Source organism: Acomys russatus, chromosome 26, assembly GCF_903995435.1.
Source record: "Acomys russatus chromosome 26, mAcoRus1.1, whole genome shotgun sequence".
Taxonomy (NCBI): domain Eukaryota; kingdom Metazoa; phylum Chordata; class Mammalia; order Rodentia; family Muridae; genus Acomys; species Acomys russatus.
In genome coordinates this window covers 2,621,569-2,643,795 of record NC_067162.1, presented here as the reverse complement: position 1 = coordinate 2,643,795, position 22,227 = coordinate 2,621,569, and the positions used below count along the sequence as shown (strand labels likewise).

At 39.2% G+C, this 22,227-nt stretch overlaps 1 protein-coding gene across 1 annotated transcript in view; it reads right to left on the bottom strand.

Moving 5' to 3' along the window:
- Iqcm (IQ motif containing M) overlaps positions 1-22,227 on the bottom strand; it is a 433,038-nt gene that overhangs the window by 250,485 nt on the left and 160,326 nt on the right. Inside the window, exon 7 of the mRNA XM_051168995.1 lies at positions 7,025-7,140. Within this exon, the coding sequence (XP_051024952.1) occupies positions 7,025-7,140 (116 nt within the window). The remainder of the gene's footprint in view (positions 1-7,024; positions 7,141-22,227) is intronic.

The following is a 22,227-nucleotide window of genomic DNA, read 5'->3' as shown; positions in this document are numbered from 1 at the left end:
TTCTTTTTAGTTGGATATTTTTGGCTTGCTGCTATGATACCATAAAGGATCTCACTTACTAGCTCAGACTGACCTTAAACTCAATCCTTTCTCTTCAGCCTACCAATCACTGGATATTATGAGACCACTGGTACAATAGTGGCACAAATATTATGGGTGTAACCAGCCTCATCCTTTTGTTGGACTTAAGATCTAATTCATGAGACGGAACCCATGCCTGATTGAGCAGAATAATCGTAATAGGTTTTCCCTTAGGAACCATTACCTATCTATCCCCAGGTCTGTGGCCTTATTGACAGGTGACATTTACTGACTCCCCCAACTTCTCCATAATTTTCTGCCAACTCCCTAACCAATCAACTTCATGTTCGTTCTCAGTTCCCACCCCATCCTTCATCAACCTAGCAGGTCCAGTTTGCAATGACAGAACACTCCTGACCCTGAGGCCGGCCCTGAAGAGTGACTGATACACCAGCTAGGGATAACTGCTTGCTACCTGTTATGAATAACTCATCCCTGAAGCTTGCTGGCAGCTTATCTGCCCAAAATGGTGAGGTCCACATTGTTGATCTTTGGCCTCCACACACATATGTACACTTGTGCCCATGTGCCTTCACACATTCATAGAAATATAAAAACTGCTTCTTGTGACCATTTGCTTGGAATATTTTTTTCCAACCTTTTACCCTGAGGTAATGTCTATCTTTATGGGTGAGATGTATTTCTTGGACGCAGAAGAATTTTGGATCTTGTTTATGCATCCATTCAGTTAGTCTGTGTCTTTTTATTGGAGACTTGAGACCATTGATGTTGAGAGATATTAATGACCAGTGACTGTTAAGAGTCTTAATTTTGATGTTGGTAAAATTAAATATATATATATATATATATATAAAAACTGGGAAGTACTAATGCAGCCAGTTATGAGACCAAGATGCATTTGCTACTAACTCTCTACTTCCTAATTAACGTTCCTTTCACTGTGGGCTTCTCTACAGCAATAGGCTTCTTCCTGCCCCCGGGACGTGGAGTCGCTTGAGGGCCTCGTGGCTCTACAGTAGCCATAGGTACATTTCATCTTCATTTCTCAACACCTTCATCCTAAAGCACATGAACAAAGGGAAACTCCCATGCCATCACTCTAATGATCACAAATTGAATCCATTCCTTTCATGGATGCCTTTTGGAACCCTAGAGCCACTGCAACCGCATGAATCAACCAATAAATAGAGGAAAGTCATGCATGACCGGCAGGGAATAAGAACGTTCCTCTGCTGTCTTCTGTTTCCCGTGATTAGGTAGGGACTTCTGTCTTAATTAGGTAGGGACTTCTGCCAGTATTTGTCTTAATTCTAACCATTTTGAAGAATGTTACAGATTATGGATGGAGAGGGGCCCTAGTGGTTAGGAGCACATACTTCCCTTGCAGGGAAAACAATTTCAACTTTCACCACCCACATTACAGGTTACAGTCATTTTTAACTTCAGTTCCAAGAAACCCACAGCCCTCTTCTGGCCTTTGTAGTATCATCAGGCATTCAAGGGTGTGTGTGTGTATATACATCTTGGCAAATACTTATAAATAAAAACAGTAATAAATATACATACATTAAACTTTACATCTGTGAATACTCATCACTGATGAGTACCCAAGGTCTGATTTGCTTTTCTTTTCATTGTCTATTGTAGCTGTCTTACCCTAGGTCTGTACTCTCTAAAACTGTTCCATGTATTCCCAAAGTTATAACATGAAGGTGAAGGGGAAAAAGTTGGAGACAGTAATTTTCCCAAATGACTATAAAATAATTTTACATTTTTATGTTTTTATGAGCTATTATATGCACAGGTTTCACTTACCGTAGATAAATTTCAGGATAATTAAGGCCATAAGTATCTCCATTTTTCAGAGGCCATAAACATAACCCAATTAGATATTCCTCAAGGATACAGGTTTTATTTACAATATACAAAAAAAGTTTTAGGAATCCGTGTGTCATTGCTTTAAATAATTACATATTCTAACACAGAAAAGCATTAAATATAAATGGTGATCATAATTATTGAATTCTTAAATTAGAAGTAAAACATATAAGGATACAAAATGTGTTTTCCAAAAACATTTTACCTTTAGAAATAATAGTATTCTTATAACCTAAAACAAGCATGTCCACAATGACTTTCTTGTTTCAACAAAGGTTTAATAAGAGCAGTCAGTTTGTAGCTACAATATCTAATCAGAAGCTTTTGTGTGAAATGCATTCCAGGATAGCTATGATTACGACCCAGCATATTTGTAGATGACAATGCCATCTACAAATGCCAAGAGGTTTAAATACCTCTAAGAACATTCAAATAATGTATATTTTCCCCACAACAAAATGATAAGCTAAGTTTTCTCTTGTCTCATCTTTATTTTAACAGCACAGCTGCCTTTCTAGTGTGTTTTTTTGTTTGTTTGTTTGTTTGTTTGTTTCCTCCTGTATTCTTAACTGCTTAAGCAATTTGACATCAACATCACTACTGAACACCATCAGTGTGTGAAGTGTGCTGAGAATGTGGAGAACTTGGACTCCCTGGACATTACTGGTGGGAACCCCTTAAGTGATACAGTCACTCTGGGAAAACAGTAGGAAGATTCCTCAACTAATTATACTTAGAAGTACAATGTGGTTCAGCAATCTCAGTTCTGGCATGTTCTCCAAAGGAACAGAAGTAGAGATTTGGCAACAAGTGAACCCTCATGTTAACAGTGACATTATTCAGGAATTTTCAAAAGGTAAAAGACACACAAGCATCAGTTGATGGACATACATTATGACATGGAATACTATTCATCGCAATAGAGGAGGTGCTTTCTGACACACAATATAATCCAGAATGATCTTTTGAGACACCTATAGTGGTCAGAGTCACAGAGGCAGAAAGCAGGGTGGTAGCATCTGGGATCTGAGGAGAATTAGCATTTAACAGGGATAGAGCTGCACACTTTTAGATAACAAAGATATTCTGGAGACGGACAGTGGCAGCAGTTATACAGGAGTTCGGGGATGTTAGCACTCAGCCAAAGTCTTACAAATACTTAAAACAGGAAATTTTAGGATATGCAGTTTTATAATTAAATAAAGCAATTTTGTAATAATTTTAACTCTTTAAAACATGAAATAAGCTTAGAACTTGTTATTTTATCTCAACATGGAATGTTAGTGCATTGTAGGATAGAAGAATCCTTACACAAAACAAAAGCCACTTGTAAGTGATGAAACCTGCTTCTGACGATGAAAATAAAAAGCTAAGGGTATCAGAAACAAATCCGAAAGCTTGACTCTCAAACTCCTGTCTCAAACTCTCCCCCCACCTCTCACTCCTGTCTCAAGATCTCTCTTCTCTCTCTCCCTCTCATTTCAAGAACACACAGACATACACTATCTCAAACTCCTGTCTCAGTCTCTCTCTTGTTCTCTCTCTCTCTCTTGTTTCACACACACACACACACACACACACACACACACACACACACACACACACACACAAGAGAGAGAGAGAGAGACAGAGACAGAGAAACAGAGAGAGACAGAGAGAGAGAGAGAGAGAGAGAGACCCCACATAGTTGGTAGGCAAAGATAAGACACATACTTAACTATCTCTAACTGCACTCATACAAAAGGCTTATGATTGCTCCCCTTTTCTCTAGATCATTGTACCTCATACGCTTTAAACAGGTGCATCCTGTAAAAGTGCCAGGTACTATGTCACATCCATGGTCACCAGGCTCTGGTGCTCTTCAGTAATGAATAAACACTCTTGCAGGTTAAGCACTCTGCAGTCAAGTATGATATAATCTTGCTTCTCCCCCTTGAATTTTTAATGTCCTTTTTCATACATCTAGAAGTAGTCTCCAAATTATTATTTACAATAGGGCAGGCAGAGAATATAAAAGAAGAAGCTTATTTTTGCATCTTTCATAGGATACATGAAAAACAGCTTCCTAGGCATATTATTTTATAAGGATATATAATCATTAAAATATATACCCTATTAGATAACAACAGCAGTATAAACATATACTATGATTAGTTTTTTTTTTTTTAATAATGGTTATTGGTTACTTTTATCAGTGCCATACTAAAATACCTGAAAGAAGTCACTTATGAGAAGAAAGATTTACATCTGTTCATGGTTCATGGAAAGAACAGTCCATCATGTCAGTAAATACATAGCGGTAAGAATGCTATGCATCAGCATTGCTTTGGCAGTCCGGAAGTCATTCTGGAATCTAGGCTGAGCTGTAACCTATAGAGCCACTTCAATGAGCCACTTGCTCTCCTCTTCTGCTGGTCCCATAATCTCCAAAAACAGTGCCTCGAGCAGGCACTAAGTATTCTGACATATGAGCCTCTGTGAGGTATCTCAATAGCCATACAACAGTCCTAGCCTGGCCCTCAGAGGTTCGTGGACATCTCACACTGACGAAATATATTTATACAACTCCAAAGGTGCCTACAGTACTACAGCTGCAACACTACTCTAAAGTTCTGAGACTGAGGGCAATTGTAACTGTGAGCCCCTGCAGTACCAAAAATAAAGGTATAGATTTCCATTGTGTACTGGCCAGAGAAAATACTCCTGCTCCAGAGGAGGAAATGGGTATAGGAAAGAATGACTGGACCAGAGTAAGATGGAAACCCAGAAGGGAAAGGATCAAAGCCAGATGCTCCATGCAGATACAACTTGAATGCTATAATGCTCTGAAATTTCCTTTGCCAAACAAAGTTCATTAAGTTTTAATTCAGCATCAACTTTTCAACGGAAAGGCAGAATGTAGACAGATGCATTCTCAGGACATGGAGGTCCCTAGTAGAGTCCATTCTCCTTTAAGACCTCATACAAACACTTTCACATCCACGTTTCTAGAAGCATCTTAGTCTTCTGCACTTCTGCTAGAAGGCCCACTAAGCCAGCCTCTGCTTTTCAGGTCTGAAGCTCCAAATGCTCCCAAATCCCCCACAAAGCTCCCCCAGAGGCTTATGGACCACATACGTTTTCACAGCAATGACTCCATTTTTCAGTGCTAGTTTTCTACGCTGGTTATTTTCATATCACAAGGATTTTTTTCATGGTCTGAAAGGGTATAGTCTATATGTTAGGGATGTCATGGTGGCAAGATTGGCTCATATACTTGGAAAATAGAAGGCAACTGGTTACATCATGTCACCAAGTGAGGAAGCACAGGGGGCCAAAACCAACTTACAACCATAAGGCTGACCGCTGTCCATCCAGGTTCTGCTTCCTGAATGTCAGCCAACCTACCAAAACAAGGCCACCAGCTAGGAATCACGTGTCACATGCACACACCTGTAGGAGATATTTCACTTCTAAACTGTAATAATGGTGGATTAAGGACTGTCTTCCATAAGCAATATATAACAAAGACTATTAACTCTCTTCAGGAAATTATGCTTACATAATTTCCATGTCTACATTCATATATTTTCCATAAAAAACATTCATATAATTTCCATACCTAAGACAGAGTTGTAAAAAGTTTAGCTTTAGTAAAGTGAACTCATAAAGAAATTAGTAACATAATTAGAATTATAAGATCAATATGATTTCATGTTAAACATGTGGTTATAGGAAAAATAGAAATGAAACATTTTTAAATGGCGGGTTAAGAACTATGTATGGTGACTGGATAAGGGTGTTTTCTGCTAATCATGATGACTTGCATCAAACCCCAGAATCCACACAGGATAGGAAAGAAGTCTTGTATGCTGTCTTCTGTCCTCTACACCATAACCCATGTATCCTACCCAAAGATAAATAAATAAATGAAAAAATTTAAAAGACTGTTCAACCTAAGGAAGCATTCCATTTGTCTAGCAAAATTATGAGTTATATTGTGTTCTTCGATCATGTTAGAGTTCCAGCCCTCTGTGTGACAATCTTTGGATACACAGCCCTTAGGAAGCTAAGGATAGGAGACACCAGGACCCATGTAAATTGAGGAGAGGCCCAGGGAGGACACACACAAAAGGCAGCTGGCTGCTCTGAACTCACAAGTGAAGCTTCGGAAGAAATAGGCCACCAACCCTGATGTCTAACTTCCTGGGGCTGTTTAATCAGCCTAGTACTGTTCACCATCATACTTTGCAAATGGAAAGTGAGGAAAAATAAATAAATCATTGACATAAAAAGATAAAGGATAAAAAACAGGCCGTACATAATCACACACTGGGCAGACTGTGTAACCAACCACCCTAAGATACACAGATTAGCTCTCTGAGATGCAGTGTCATAATGCTGTGGTCATTTTTAAAGAATTGGTGCTAAAGACGTTTAAAGCTGAATTTCTGTGGTATTCACATAGCAGCATCTCAGGACTTTCTCTTATAGAAGAACCCAAAACAAAGACCTTGACTGCCAGATCATAGACCCACATGCTCTGTATTAAGAGTCTTCATTCTGAAAGCTGTAAGTGGGTAGTCATGAAACTGCATTTGGATTTTCTCAGCCCTTCAGTTATCACACTTTAAAATAGATGCCTTCATCCTCAGTCTCTACGTGGCTTCTTGATATAATACAAATAGCAGCTGTGCAATCACACGCAGGACAAACCATGTGGTGACCCATGGACTAAGTGTTTTTCTAATACATTACAATGCACATATTAGAGGTCAAGGTGATTAGTAAATTTTACACAAAGCATGGTAAAAAGGGCTCAAGCTTTGCTTCTGGGGGAAATATCCTTGGAGTGTGTGAGGTTCCTTTGATTTTGAGACAATGCCTCAGAACTGCTGCCTAGGCTGGCCTCAAAGGCACAGCCATTCTCCTGCTTCGGCCTTAACAGGTGCCTAGACTGCAGGCATGGACTTCCGCATGGCTAAGAAGATGGATTTCAATGGAGAGTGTAGGAGTGAAATAAGTCCACAGTAAAACTTCATGTATGTTCATCAAAATTGACCCATTATTTTTCTGGAAAAAAAACCAGCAAGTAAACCCCATGTCCATATTTTAAAATCCTTACCATATAATAATCCTTAAAGATTCCCGATGCTCCAGAGAAGCTCTGAGCAGAGTCAGGAGGCAAATGGGAAGACCTTGTTGACGTAGTGCTCCTCCAGTCATAAAACGTCCTGTCCGCTAGAAATAGTGATGAAAGTTAAAATAATATTTATCTAAGAAGAGTACACACCAACCGTATTGCTTAATGATACAAGAAGGAAAGCAAATCATCTTTATGGGCTCACTTTTCTGTGTTAAAATCACATCTTGTCATCTCATCAGAGAGAGATGGAGAAGTGATAGCCTTGCATAGAGAAAGATGTGAATTAATTAGCTCCTTCACAGTGAGGCTCTGTGTTTTTATTGCATCCAGTGTGCCCATCAGAAGGCTAATGGGTTCAATCTCATCACACACTTCTCCGAGAACATTGACTTCGTTTTTTAAAAGGAGACTTAAAGCAAAATCCTATTTGTGAATGGCACATATCAAGATAAAAGGAAAACTTCGCTGTTGTGTAACTACATTAAAAGAAAATCCAGGAAATTATTATGAAGGACTAAGTTTTAAAGCTCTAAAGTAAATGAAATTGTTAACAGTACTAACATTATAAGAGGAAATGGCCAGCCAGCAGAGGACTCAGTTTTTCCATGGGATTTCTGCAGCAATATTTTCTTTAAATAAACGATGGGGAGATTTGATATTTACCTCATAATTTATTTCTAAAAATAAAATCAAAACTAGCAATTACTTTTAAGAGAGAATAATTAGTTCAATATTGCCATCTAAAAAAGCTGAGTGATATCAGATTTCCAGCTTTGCTAATATTTACTCATATAGTCTCTTCTGAACATTATCAGCTCAGTATTATCTATTATGTGTTATTACACAGGAATTTTGAGACCTCAGAAGTAATTTATTTGATTGTTTCCATTTATTTATAGGATCATAAGCTGAATACCCTATATAGGGAGGCAAGTTTAAACTAAGGTCATAGAAGGGCAAATATTATTGCACATGTCCTAATACACATGCACATTTTATTTTTTATGTGATTCTCTAATTGGTCCAGAGTCTCTGGTCTCTATTAAAAAAAAAGTTTTAAAACTTTTAAAAAAAAGAAAACAATATCATATATTTCATTCATTACTCAATATAAATACAGGAAATTCTTTAGTGGAAGCAAATTTCAATAAGAAGCAGCTCACAGAGAACTGATTAGAGTAAAACAACAAAAGATGTTGACCAGAAAAAGGTCACATATCTTTTGCTTTAATTGGGGCTTTTATAAGCCTTTGGGAGATGCAGGGTTGCACAGAGGTTTGGCGAGCCCTCACATTTTTTGTAAAGCTTCCTTTTTTGAAGATATATTTATTTTATTTATATTGGTGCTTTGCATCCATTTATGTCTGTGGAGCATGTGTATCCATCGGCCACAGATGCTGGAAAAGGGCACCAAATCCCTGAACCAGGGTTACAGGTGGTTGGTAGCCACCACGTGTGTGCTGGACATTAAGCTGGATCTTCAGGAAGAACAGCCAGTGTTCCTCGCCGCTCTCTCGTTCCTCGTCTCTCTAACCTCCTTGCGATGCTTTCCTAGCTCTTTCAAAGCAATATCCCACAATTCCCGTTCTACTCCTTTCCTTACGAAGCTTGCACATGCTTACTCCGAGCTTCTTATATCATGTATGATGACCCATGGTTGTATATGTGAATGTGGCACCAAAATAATAATAATAATAATAATAATAACGACAGCAGTAAAATGTTTCAGAATGTATTACAACCTAAAACTAATTGAAAATCCAGTGCCCATATTCCACCTTCACTGCAGCTTTGTTCCTACACATGCACACACTTTGTGTGTCATGTGTCTCGACAAACGGTGCCAGCTAATGTTGCCTGAAAGGCCCCTGCTCACATCCCAGATAACTGCATGGGATGAACTGTAGTCCTTTCACTATAGCAATTTTCTGCTCTTACAGGAACATAATGGCTGAATCACAAAAGCAGAGGCTTTATTTCTCGGCATGAAAGTCATGAATTACTTTATGTTTAGATTGTGTTATATTAGAATCTGATTTTTTAAAGTACTGTTTGAGTTGCTGGCTTGAGCATCATTTTTTATAAATATTAAGTGAATTTTGGGTTGGGAGTAGGAAAGATTTTCAACAATTTCTAAAATGGCTCTAAGAATACTACTGCAAATTTACACTAAACAATTTATGTGATACAACATTCTCAGCATTGATAAGTATTAAAATATCAGTCAACACTGAAAAACGATGATGATATTGTGTGTCTTGTAGATTCAAATATTCAGCCAAGATTTAATTTATCTATAAAGTAAATAAGCACATCTATTTCATTATTATGCAAATTTGCCTTAATCTTTAATGGTGAAGTTACATGTATACCAAAGAAGTGTTTTAAAATAAATTTCTTCTTAATTTATCAGTCAACATTTAATTTCTATGCCTATACTTGGGTACACAAATGAGGAGGCAAAAGAAGGTTACAAGTCGAAAAGTTTAAGAACCCTGCCCTAGAGAACCATGCATCTCTTTCCAGTCTCTGAGTTCATAAACTTTTCTGAGGCCAGAACAATATCTTACTTGGAATGGCCCATGTTTCTGGATCATTAGCAAAAGAGTAAAGTAGCTATGTAAACACTGCTGAATAAACTCTGGCATCAGCCCACCCAGGTACAGCCATCTGATTCTTGACAAAGGTGCCAAAAACATACATTGGGTAAAAGCCTCTTTGCCAAATGGTACTTGGAAAACTGTACATACACTTGCACAAGAACATAGCCAGACTCCTACCTCCCCCTCAACAAATTAGTCCAAACTGTAAGGTAAGACTAGAAACTATGAAACACCTCAAGATATCAACATATCAGAATTTTTCTAAACAGTACTAAGAGAACAGTGACAAAGGGGTTTGTATTCAATTAAAATGCTTCTTTGTAGTTTAGGAAATGACAGAATGAAATGACAGTCTACGAAAGGTGACAAAGAATAACCTTTGCTAGGTAGTCATCCAACAACTACGTATTTAATATTCAGAATGCATAAACAAAGAAAAATATGATTGTATGGGCAAAGCAGGGGATCTCCCTGGCCACCAGTGGATAAAACTTTCCTATGGAACTAATACCACACAATTTATTTCTAAAGGAGAGTTCAGGGCATTTTCAGATATTTTATTCTGTTTACCTACCAGACAGACTCATGCAGTTGAAAAGGCCATGTATTATTTTCTCCAGTATGTAGGTATCACACTAGAAAATATAGCTATAACTTTTCCACTCCAGGAAGCAGTAAAGCCTCCACTAAAATCTTCAAGGCAATCATTCACAGGCTGATATATGCTAATGACTCCTCCTCAGAAGCCAGCACACAAGGTGACAAGCAACAAATTCCAGTTTATTCCACAAAGTCAGCCCAAAGTTATAAGCTTATAGTTTAAAGAAAACCAGAGCCATATATCAGACTGAATTATCACGCACTCTTCTCAGAGTTAACAATCTTCTGAGGCGATGCCAACAGAGAAATGAAGACTCTGAAGTCTACCATGCACGAGGGCAGGGCGCATGCATGCACGTGCACACACGTGCATGAAGGCCACACAGGAGCAGGAAACACATTAATAGGTAGAATAATTAAAAATGTTATCAGTAATCTCAGATGTCAGCCAACAGGACAGAACAAAATACACGGAGATTTAAACACCTTGGGAAATGCAGTATCAATTTTTGGAAAGAAACCAGAGCAGTTAACTGATATCAGTTCAAAAGGAGTTAGCAAAGACCTGTGGTGCTTGTGCGAATGTGAAAGGGTGCCTCACACTGATGTCTTCCTGGTTCTGCATCTCCTCAGTTCTTATTTTAGGCTCTCTGTCTAAAAAGATGCTATCATGACACAACTTCTCATTATTCTGTTGTCTTCTGTATATCTCACAGACAATCCAGACACAACTAAGGATGCGTTGCACTCTTCCTACATTCCAGCAGTGGTTTGGCACTAACATAGCACACCAACCAGCAAAACCATGAGAGTGAAAGCCCCCATGCAATACAAATCCACAAGGGAACAGAATCTATTAACAGAATTTTTGGGCACAAAATATTCACACCAGATCATCTTTTCTTACTTTCTAACGTCTTCACAATTATAATGAAAATAGTTTCTAAGTATCCTCCGTGTGGAAAGGGTTTTTATTTAATTTTCCACTCCTATTCAAATTTATGTACTAGACCCTGAGTCAGTTATTTACACAGGTAAGAGTTGTTTCTGGAACCTAATGCGCATAGCTATTTTTGAAGCTGAGGGAAGGAGGAGGAAGGAGGAAGCACAGGAAGAGTGTCAGCTGGCGTTTACCCCCACGTGGCAAACAATAGACCTGTTCAGTCTGGATATTGGCAAAAGACAACAGCAATTCAAACTTCATATACAAGGTTTCATTCAACCAAGAAACTAAGTGCTTTGAGGTAACCGTCCAGCTGCCTCTGGTGAAGCAGAAAGGAAGCCCCAGTGAAAAGCCAATGTGTCTTTATTAGGACACGGCAGAACCAAATGGGTTTAGTGGTTCTGGGTCCCCAGAGCCTCTTTAATGCTAAGCTCATTCTGCTTCCCTTCTATCAATCCCTTTGTATCAATTAATTCTTAGAGTTAATTACACATGCAGTTTTAATCTGTAGGTAATTACAAACAATTAATAGGAGAGAGAATTACCAGTTCTTAGTTTGATTATCTATATAATTAAAGGGGATGCTAAGCTAGAGTTGACAAATAGCATCTTAATCATGTGAATATTCAAACCTAAGAAAGTTGCTTAGGTAGTGAAATTCTATCCGATGTATTAGTTGAATTTTAAAATAAGTGGCTAAAAGGGTCATTTAAATTAATTCACATGTATTATTTTGTAAAATAAAATGAACAACGTATGTATTCTAAAATTATTAAAGCTACCTTTTTAGTTTAAAATGAACTACTTCCAAGTAGATTCAAGAAAAATAAGGATGAGTAGAAAAAATAAAACAATAGTTTCCTCAACATTCTGAAATTCAAGGCTGACACTCTTATAAAATATTTTAATAAGAAAAATATCCTGTCTATTTATCAAAGTTTTACATGACACAAACCTTAAGACTCTAAGAAAACACACTATACTATTAGGTCTTGGGATGGTTAATCTTGATTTTCCACTTGCCTGGATGGGATTATTTAGGAGAACCGCCTCTCCCAGTGTCTGTGACAGTATCTCCAGAGAGACTTAACTAAGGAGAGAAGATTCATCCTAGATGTGGATGATGCCATGCCAAAGGCTTGGCTCCCAAGTAGAATAAGAAAGCAATAAAGAAAACATCAGCTATGCGCCAAAACTCACCTTCCTGGCTTTGTAAACAATGTGTCCACCCGCCTGACACTCCTGCCGCCAATGCTAAAGCTCCTCTCATTGCCCCCACCTTTCCAATGACAATAGACTGTACCTCCAAACAATGGGACAAAATCAATGCCTCCTTCTTTAGTTGTCTCTAATCAAGTGTATTTTATCACATCAATGAGAAATTTAATTAACATAAGTATGATACGTGGAAGTAACATTGGCTGTTTAAAATTAGCATTCACCGTGGAAGAATGGTCTCATGGTGGTAAACTAGGAGGGGGGCACTGAGCAAAATCTGTTCCTTGACTTGGTCTCCATGACCTGGACATGGAACCTGTCATGGGAGGGCTTCCAGAATAAAGGAGGATAGATTTTTTTTAAAAAATCATATGTTTTAATAGCTTGCTTTGAGAAAGAGAGAGAGTGCAGTTTCTATAACCTATGTTGGGGATAAAGGGGATTACAGCAGAGAGTCAGAAAGACCTTTCTGCCTCCTCAGCCCTCTCTTTAGCCAAAAACATTCAGCATTTGAAGGTCCCATGTTCTGGGGTCACTATATTCTAAGCCCTATTTCAAAAGACTAATCTGTGTGTCTTGTAAATATAACTGTTTTGCAGGTGGAGAGCAAAAATACACAAGCCTGGCTCAAAATAGAAAGAATACATGGGAGCTTATCCCTGAGTATGAAAGAATACAATGCGGAGCAGTGGTGTCGCAGGAGCATGCCTCTCTGCGTTCCCGACTAGATGAGGAGGTCTGTCAGATGCATCCATGCTAACAGTGAGCTTAGAGCATTCAGAAACTATGATTTCTGGTTCTATCTGCTTGTTAACTTCACCCATGAGGCAAGTCCTTACAGTCCCAGTAAAAAATGCCGCACTGATAATACAAAAGCCAAGAATTCTCGAGGTCACAACAAATTAAAGCCAGTCATTCGGCACCAATTGGCAGAAGAGAACTTTTTCTTTAATTAGGAAAAAAATTAAAATAAATCAAGGAAAGTCATTCATGTACATATGACATAATTTTCATTCTCAACTGGAAGATGGTAGGGAGAGTTTTAGTATCTCTGAATGGACAATAGACAGACAGACAAAAGAAAGAAAGAGAAAGGAAGAGACTCCTCTTCCTTCTGCTCACATCTATCAAAAACTACTTGGATCTCACAACAAGAAATAAAAAACAAGCCTGACTCTGAAAGAAGCTGTGTTGTAACCCTCGTGTGAGGGAAAAGCTCCATCTCCATGCAGAGGCCAGAACTGACAGGTTTGGTAGTAATGCACAATGAGAATTATAATTTTTCATACCCTGAATAGGTAATGATAATTAAGAATGAAGAAGTAGCATAAGAATGATGCTTTTACCTCTTCAGAGCCCAAGTGTTCCAGGTGGATATCTGAAGATTGTTGGGGACAGTGGAGAGCAAGACATTAGCAGCCAGCAAACCACAGAACTAGCAGCAAAGGGAGATTAACACACACAGGGTCAATAAATGTGTCAATGAGTAACGCGGAGAAAAAAAATCAAATACTGTACTGTAATCACTCACTTGGAACAGAGCTTCTTCTCTGTGTGCAGACCTTCACTATTGTAATGTGATTCAACATGTCCTGAAAATTCAGTTTACAAAACAATTTTTATACGCACTCCCTGATCTAATCTAAACAGTTAACCCTAAGAGACATGGATGCAATGCTGTCCCCATTTCACAGAGGAGAAAACATTTTAACTCATGTCCCCCAGTGAAGACAACTGACAAGCTGTGTGAACCCAGATCTGAATTTGATGCCTATCTGACAGTGACATGAAGGAAAACGCCAAGGACTGACTCAACAACGTCTCCTGACCCTGACCCTGGAAATGTTCCCTTCTGAGTCACAAGAGATCTCTCAGATTGGTCTTACTAAGCGTCTGGAGAGAGAAAGATTACCTGGGGTTATCCTGGTGGGCCTCACAGGTGCCTTTACAGAATGACAAATGACGCCAGCCACACTAGAGCACAGTGACTGCAGCAGGGATTGCAACAGCAGTGCAGGTCTCATCCATAACCAGAAAGGACAGCAAAGTAGATTTGCCACCAGCCACAAGAAGGAACCAGAACCACACACGAGCTAAGGCCAGTGAAACTGATCTTACTTTTCTTACCTCTAGGACTCTATTCAGAAAACAGTTATGCACAGGATTGACACAGCAAGCCTCATACCATTGTCTGTGTTTAAACTGCATGGATAGTGTATGTTTTATAAATGTCTGATAATTTGTTACAGCAACCACAGGTTGCAAATATGGCCTCAAGTCTAAAGTTCAAGGAAAGGAACTTAAATCCAAAAGTATTTTTTAATTTTATCTTATTTATGTATATGAGGTATTTGCCTGCATAGATAAATATGTACCATACGCCCTTGGAACCTAGAGAAGGGCATCAGGTCCCCTTGGACAGGAGATGTAGATGGTTATGAGCCGTGAGTGCTTGGAATAAACCTGGGTCTTATGAAGAGCAGCCAGTGCTCTTAATTGCAAAAGCATCTTCCCAGCCTCTTCCAAAAATATTCTAGTAGACCTAGAGTCAAATTTTTAGAAACAGGTTTGATATTCTCATTATTAAAAGCAGTAAGTAGGAAAATAAGAGTAAAAACTAGTAACAATGGTTAAAATAAAACTAGAAATGAGCACTTTTTGAAAGACAAGAAATACAAAGATTTTTAAAAATGCAAATGGGAGGCTTCAAATGTAGTTTGGAATCAGTGGGAGTGTGTTTGACAGCACAGAATACCAAGTGACTGGACTTGGCAAGCACTCCTGGAAAGCAGACGATAAGCATCCAAAGACGAAACCGAGAGGGGAGATCAGAGCACAGTGAAGACAGACGTGAGTGTCTCTCCAAGGAGTCACACATATTACTGAAATTGAAATTAGAACAATTATAAATAAAGACAACGCAGTATGTAATCATTTCCGAAAAATGAAAAATTATCAGAATCATCCAGCAAATGTTTTTTTTTTTTCTTTTAAGTTTGGGTGGTAATTAGTGGAAATACATTTGTTTATTACAGCCTATAAAAGTACAGGAATAAAAATTTAAGTTATAAGACTAAGGAATGTTACAGATTTTTTTAAAAATCAGCAAAGTTGTAGAACTCAGATATCTTCACATTCATTCTGTGACTCAGCAAAAGAAGCAATAAATAGACTAAAAACAGGATTTCCGAAATAAAGAAAACTTGCAAAACAGAAACTTTATAAGTAACTTTTTTCTTCAATGTTCAAAGGCCAAAAGGGGAAATTCTCAGATGTGCTGAGAAACCCTTTCTTTTTATTTGAATATGCACACAATTCTCTGAAGTGCAAGTCATGAGTCAAAATTAAGGATGGAAGAACTTTAATTCCAGGGAAAGCAAAGCGGCAGTGATTCTGATAGCGGGTTCGGTCCTTAAGAAACTTGTGTTGCCATAGGTTGGACATGGCGACTTAAGGGCTGGTCCTACCTACTTCTGGGAAACGGACCCAGCTGCACATTAGAATTTCCCAGTACTCCAGTAGTTAAAAAAGTCAAGCTGCAACACCTGAAGCATGCCCCCCGCACCCACGAAGCTGCACTAAGCTATGGAATAACCTCTCAGCGTCCCAGTGACGCTGCCAGGTTTACGTGGGGAAGAATACCTTGAAAACAGAAGGTAGGAGCAAATCCATCCAAAGTTCACAATAATTAATCTAGGGTAGTAAAATACCAGGTAACTATCAGTATTTATTTACGGGTGTGATTGATAGTGTTGCGTATCAATTTTTCTGCGAGAAACTATACCTAATTGGAAGCTGAGAAAAATACATTAAAATACCGTCATATAATGTGATGCAAAATTAAGTTAAAATTATAGACAGAATCAGGCTCCGGAGAAAGCATGGAGCTTGAGGAACATTTGTGCCTTGTGAAGCATTACTGAAAAACTAAATTTTGCTCTTTTTCTAGAAAGAATAGTTTACACTTGCAAAGCAGGAAATCCATTTTGTTAAAACTTCATTTGGCAAATGAGCATAAAATAAACATTTTCTTTAAAATTACCATCAGTAGCGATCCAAGATGGCGGCAAACAGTGTGGACTGGGTTTAGAAGCTCCAGTAAACAATTCAGGGAATTGCACAGATTTCTGAACCAGGAACATCGAGGTCCCCACACCACAGCAGCAGGAGTGCCCCACGGTTGGAAAGGACCAGGGTGCAGAGGACCTGGATGCCCCTACACATGGGAGAGCACAGATTTTCTCAGATTGGAGCAGCAGGAACAACAGCAGCAATGGGCACAGCGGCAGCAGCAGCAGGGGCTGAGGTTTTCAGCTCGAAGCCCTCCGGCAGAGGCAATTGGTGTGGTGGCCGGTGGGAGTTGCTGTGGGAGAGGGGACTCTGGGCAGGATTTGGGTCGCGTGATGCCTTGAGACCCAAACTGGACTCGGCGAACAGTTCAGCCCCTGAGTCCCAATTTTAGCTTGGTGTGCAGTGCCGTGGAGATGTTAGCTCAGCTCAGCAAGCAGTTTTGCCCAAGGTACTAGCTCAGCTCAGCCACAGCTCCCCTGCTGCGATGCAGGCTGGGCGGAGTGCTCAGTTCCACCCGAGGCGCTAGCTCAGCTCAGCGAGCAGTTCTGCCCGAGACACTAGCTTAGCTCAGCATGCAGTTCTAGGGCGCTGACGCAGGCTGAGGTCAGCATGCAGATTTGGCCCAGAGTACCTAGCTGGACTTGCCGGGCAGATTGGGCCCAGAGACTCTAGCTGAGCTTTGCGCACAGGCTCAGCAGCCCTGAGACTCTGGCTGGACTCTCCACCCAGTTGAGGCCTGGAGTCCCGGGCTGAACTCAGCGCTCAGTGTGGGTCCAGAGTCCCTGGCTGAGCTCGGTGCACAATTCCACCCTGGAGACTAGGGCGGAGCTCGGCATGCAGTTTGGCGCCAGAGTCCCTAACTGTGCTGGGCAGACGAGTTGGGCCCAGAGACTCTAGCTGAGCTTTTGGCACAGTCCTGGCTCTAAGACTCTGGTTAGACATAGTGCTCAGTTTGAATCCAGAATTCCTGGCTGAGCTTGGCAGACGGTTCGGGCCCCAAGTCTCTAGCTGACCACAGCACGTACTTTGGGCCAAAAGCCCCTAGCTGAGCTTGGTGCGCACTCCCAGCCCAAAAATTCTGGCTAGAACCTGCATGCATTTGGGGCCAGAGTCCATAGGGGAGCTCAGTGCACGGATTGGGCCCAGAATCCCTAGCTGAGCTCAGCAGACGGTTCGGGCCCTGAGAATCTAGCTGAGCTCAGCACCTGGTTCGGGCCCAGTGTCCCTGGCTGGACTTGACAGGGGACCCAGAAGGCTGTGGATACTTTGGCCTGACTCAACACTCATTCAGAGACCAAGAACAATTGCAGGACCCATAGTACAGGGGAGCTGAGGATCACTGGCTGTGAGAGTCCAAAACGACAGGGCTAGCCTCCTGCCATCCACACCAGTGAAGAATCAGAGCTTCCAGCCTAGAGAAATCATGAGAAAACAAGTGAATCTATCATCAGATTCCCTCCACTCAACTATGGAAGTTACCCAACAAAAACAGAGACTGCAAGATGTCTAAAGGACAGTGTAAAAGCATATGCAAAAAAAAACAAACAAACAAACAAAAAAACAAGATGGTGTCTCCAGTTTCCAGCTTTCCCAAAGAAAACAACCCAGAGAACTCAAATACAATGGAAATACAAGAAAAAGACCAAAAATCCTTAGTAATGAGGATGATAATGGGGGAAACAAATAAAATTCATAATCAAATGCAGGAAGACGCAGCCAAACAGGTGAGAGACATAAAAGAAGCACATAGAGTGGAACTGGAAAAATTTCAGAAAATGCAAACAACCAGATGAAAGAAATAAATAAAACGGTTCAAACTCTGAAGACCTATAAAGAGGCAATGGAAGAAACTCAGGAATATACAAACAATCAGATGAAAGATATCAAAAAATCAGTTCAAGAGCTGAGATGAAAATGGATTCAATGATAAACACACAGACAGAAGAAAAACGAGAATGTTATACCTCAGAGAAGAAGGCAAGCAACACAGATGTGAGCTTTTCTAACAGAATCCAAGAAATGGAGGAACAAATCTCAGGTCTAGATGATACAATTACAGATCTTGAAGCAACCATTGCAGAAAATGCCAAATCTAGAAAAATCCTGACACAAAACATCCAAGAAATCAAGGACACCATGAAAAGAAGAAATCTAAGGATCATGGGCATTGAAGAAAAAGAAGATATCAGACTCCAAGGCCCAGAAACTATTCTCAACAAAATCATAGAAGAAAATTTCCCCAATCTAAAGAAAGGCATGTCTACAAACATACAAGAGGCCTACAGAACACCAAATAGAATTAACCAGTAAAGACAAACTGCCCGTCACATAATAATCAAAACACAAAACACACAGAACAAAGAAAAAATATTAAAACCTGCAAGAGAAAAGGGCCAAATAAGATTTAATGGCAAACCTATCAGAATTACACCCAACTTCTCAGCAGAGACCATAAAACCCAGACAGGCCTGGAAAGAGATCCTGTAAACCCTATGAGACCACAGATGCCAGGCCAGACTACTTTACCCAGCAAAACTATCAATAACCATTGATGGAGAAAACAAAATATTTCATGACAAAAACAAATTCACACAGTACCTATCCACAAATCCAGCTTTACAGAAGGTACTACAAGAAAATTCCATCCTAAAAGGTCAAGCTACAACCAAAACTACTCAAGAAATAGATAACTATCCCATGGCAAAAATACAACTACACAAACGCTCGACTGGAACCAACATCAAAATTAAGACTCTTAACAGTTATTGGACATTAATATCTTTCAACGTCAATGGTCTCAATTCTCCAATAAAAAGACACAGACTAACTGAATGGGTGCATAAACAAGATCCAACATTCTTCTGCATTCAAGAAATACATCTCACCCATAATGATAGGCATTACCTCAGGGTAAAAGTTTGGAAAAAATATTCGAAGCAAATGGTCACAAGAAGCAAGCAGGCATAGCCATTGTGATATCAAACAAAATAGACTTTCAACCAAAATTAATCAAAAGGGATGAGGAAGGACACTTCATACTCATCAAAGGTAAACTCAACCAAGATGACATCACAATTCTGAACATCTATGCTCCCAATACAAGGGCACCCACATTTGTTAAAGATCTGCTAAAGAAGCTTAAACCACACATCAACCCCCACACAATAATAGTGGGAGACTTCAACACCCCACTCTCACTGAAGGATAAGTCATCGAAACAGAAAGTAAGCCGAGAAATAACATCATTAACCAATGCCATGGGTCAAATGGATCTAACAGATATCTATAGAACCTTTCACCCAAACAAGAAAGAATATACCTTCTTCTCTGCACCCCATGGAACCTTTTCCAAAACTGATAGCATCATAGGTCACAAAGCAAGCCTCAACAGATACAAGAGGATTGAAATAATACCTTGTATCCTATCAGATCACCATGGTCCTAGCCTGCAATTCAACAACAACAGAAATAACAAAAAGCCTACACATACAAGGAAACTAAACAACTCTCTGCTAAATGACACCTGGGTCAGGGAAGAAATAAAGAAAGAAATCAAGGAGTTTCTGAAATTCAATGAAAATGAAGGAACAACATACCCAAATTTGGGGGATACATTGAAAGCACTGCTAAGAGGAAAATTCATAGCACTAAGTGCCTTTAAAAAGAAATTGGAAACATCGCACATAAGCATCTTAACGACACAACTGGAAACCTTAGAGAAATAAGAAGCAGAAACCCCCAAGAGGAGTAGACGTCTGAAAATAATCAAGCTCAGGGCTGAAATTAACAAATTAGAAACTAAGAAAACAGTCCAAAAAATCAACAAAACCAGGAGGTGGTTCTTTGAGAAAATCAACAAGATAGACAGACTGTTAGGCAAAGTAACTAAAAGACAGAGAGACAGTATTGAAATCAACAATATCAGAAATGAAAAGGGAGACATAACAACAGACACTGAAGAAATACAAAGAATCATAAGATCCTACTTTGAACACATATATTCCACACAATTTGAAAATATAAGGGAAATGGACGATTTTCTTGATTAATTTCACTTGCCAAAGTTGAGTGAAGAACAGATAAACAAGATAAATAGTCCCATTTCCCCTACAGAAATAGAAGCAATCATTGATAGTCTCCCAACCAAAAAAAGCCCAGGGCCAGATGGTTTCAGTGCAGAATTCTACCAGACCTTCAAGGGCGAGCTAATACCCATACTATTCAAGCTACTCCAAAAGATAGAAATGGATGGAACATTACCAAATTCATTCTATGAGACCATAGTCACATTGATACCTAAACCTCACAAAGACTCAACAAAGAAAGAGAATTTCAGACGAATTTCTCTTATGAACATCGATGCAAAAATACTAAATAAAATACTTGCAAAACGAATACAGGAACACATCAAAGATATCATTCATCATGACCAAGTAGGCTTCATTCCAGGCATGCAGGAATGGTTTTAAATATGGAAATTCATTAATGTAATCCACCATATAAACAAACTGAAAATAAAAAAAAACACATGATCATACCTTAGATGCAGAGAAAGCATTTGATAAAATCCAACACCCATTCATGTTTAAAGTTTTAGAGAGATCGGGGATACAAGGCACTTTCCTCAACATAATAAAGGCTATATACAGCAAGCCAATAGCCAAAATCAAAGTAAATGATGAGATCCTCAAGGAAATTCCTCTGAAATAGGGAAGAAGCCAAGGGTGCCCACTCTCTCCATATCTCTTCAATATAGTACTCGAAGTTCTAGACAGAGCAATAAGACAATAAAAGGAGATCAAGGGTATCCAAATGGGAAAGGAGGAAGTCAAATTATCCCTATTTGCAGATGATATGATAGTGTACATAAGTGATCCTCAAAATTCCACCAGAGAACTCCTACAGCTGATAAACACCTTCAGCAAATTAACTGAATACAAAATTAACTCAAAAAAGTCTGTAGCCTTCCTATGCACAAATGACAAGCTTGCAGAGGAAGAAATTAGGAAAGCCACACCCTTCACATTAGCCACAAGCAATATAAAATACTTAGGAGTTACTCTAACTAAGCAAGCGAAGGACCTGTTTGAAAATAATTTCAAAACTCTGAAGACAGGGATTGAAGATGACCTGAGAAGATGGAATGATCTTCCTTGCTCATGGATCAGGAGAATTAACATAGTAAAAATGGCCATCCTACCAAAAGCAATCTACAGATTCAATGGAATCTCTATCAAAATACCTACACAATTTTTTAAAGACATTGAAATTTCAATTCTGAACTTCATATGGAAAAACAAAAAACCCAGAATAGCTAAAACAATCTTCTACAATAAAAGATCCTCTGGAGGAATCTCCATACCTGATCTCAAACTGTACTATAAAGCAATAGTAATTAAAACAGCATGGTACTGGCACAGCAACAGGCTAGTTGATCAGCGGAATCGAATCGAAGACCCGCACACATATGCTCACTTGATTTTTGACAAAGAAGCCAAATCCATTCAATGGAAAAAGGATAGCATCTTCAACAAATGGTGCTGGTCTAACTGGAGGCCTATGTGTAAAAAAATGCAACTGGACCCATATTTGTCACCTTGCTCAAAACTCAAATCCAAGTGGATCAAAGACCTCAACATAAAACCAGAGACACTAAGTCAGATAGAAGAAAAAGTGGGGAAGAGCCTGGAATACATTGGCACAGGAGACAACTTCCTGAACAGAATACCAACAGCCTAGGCCTTAAT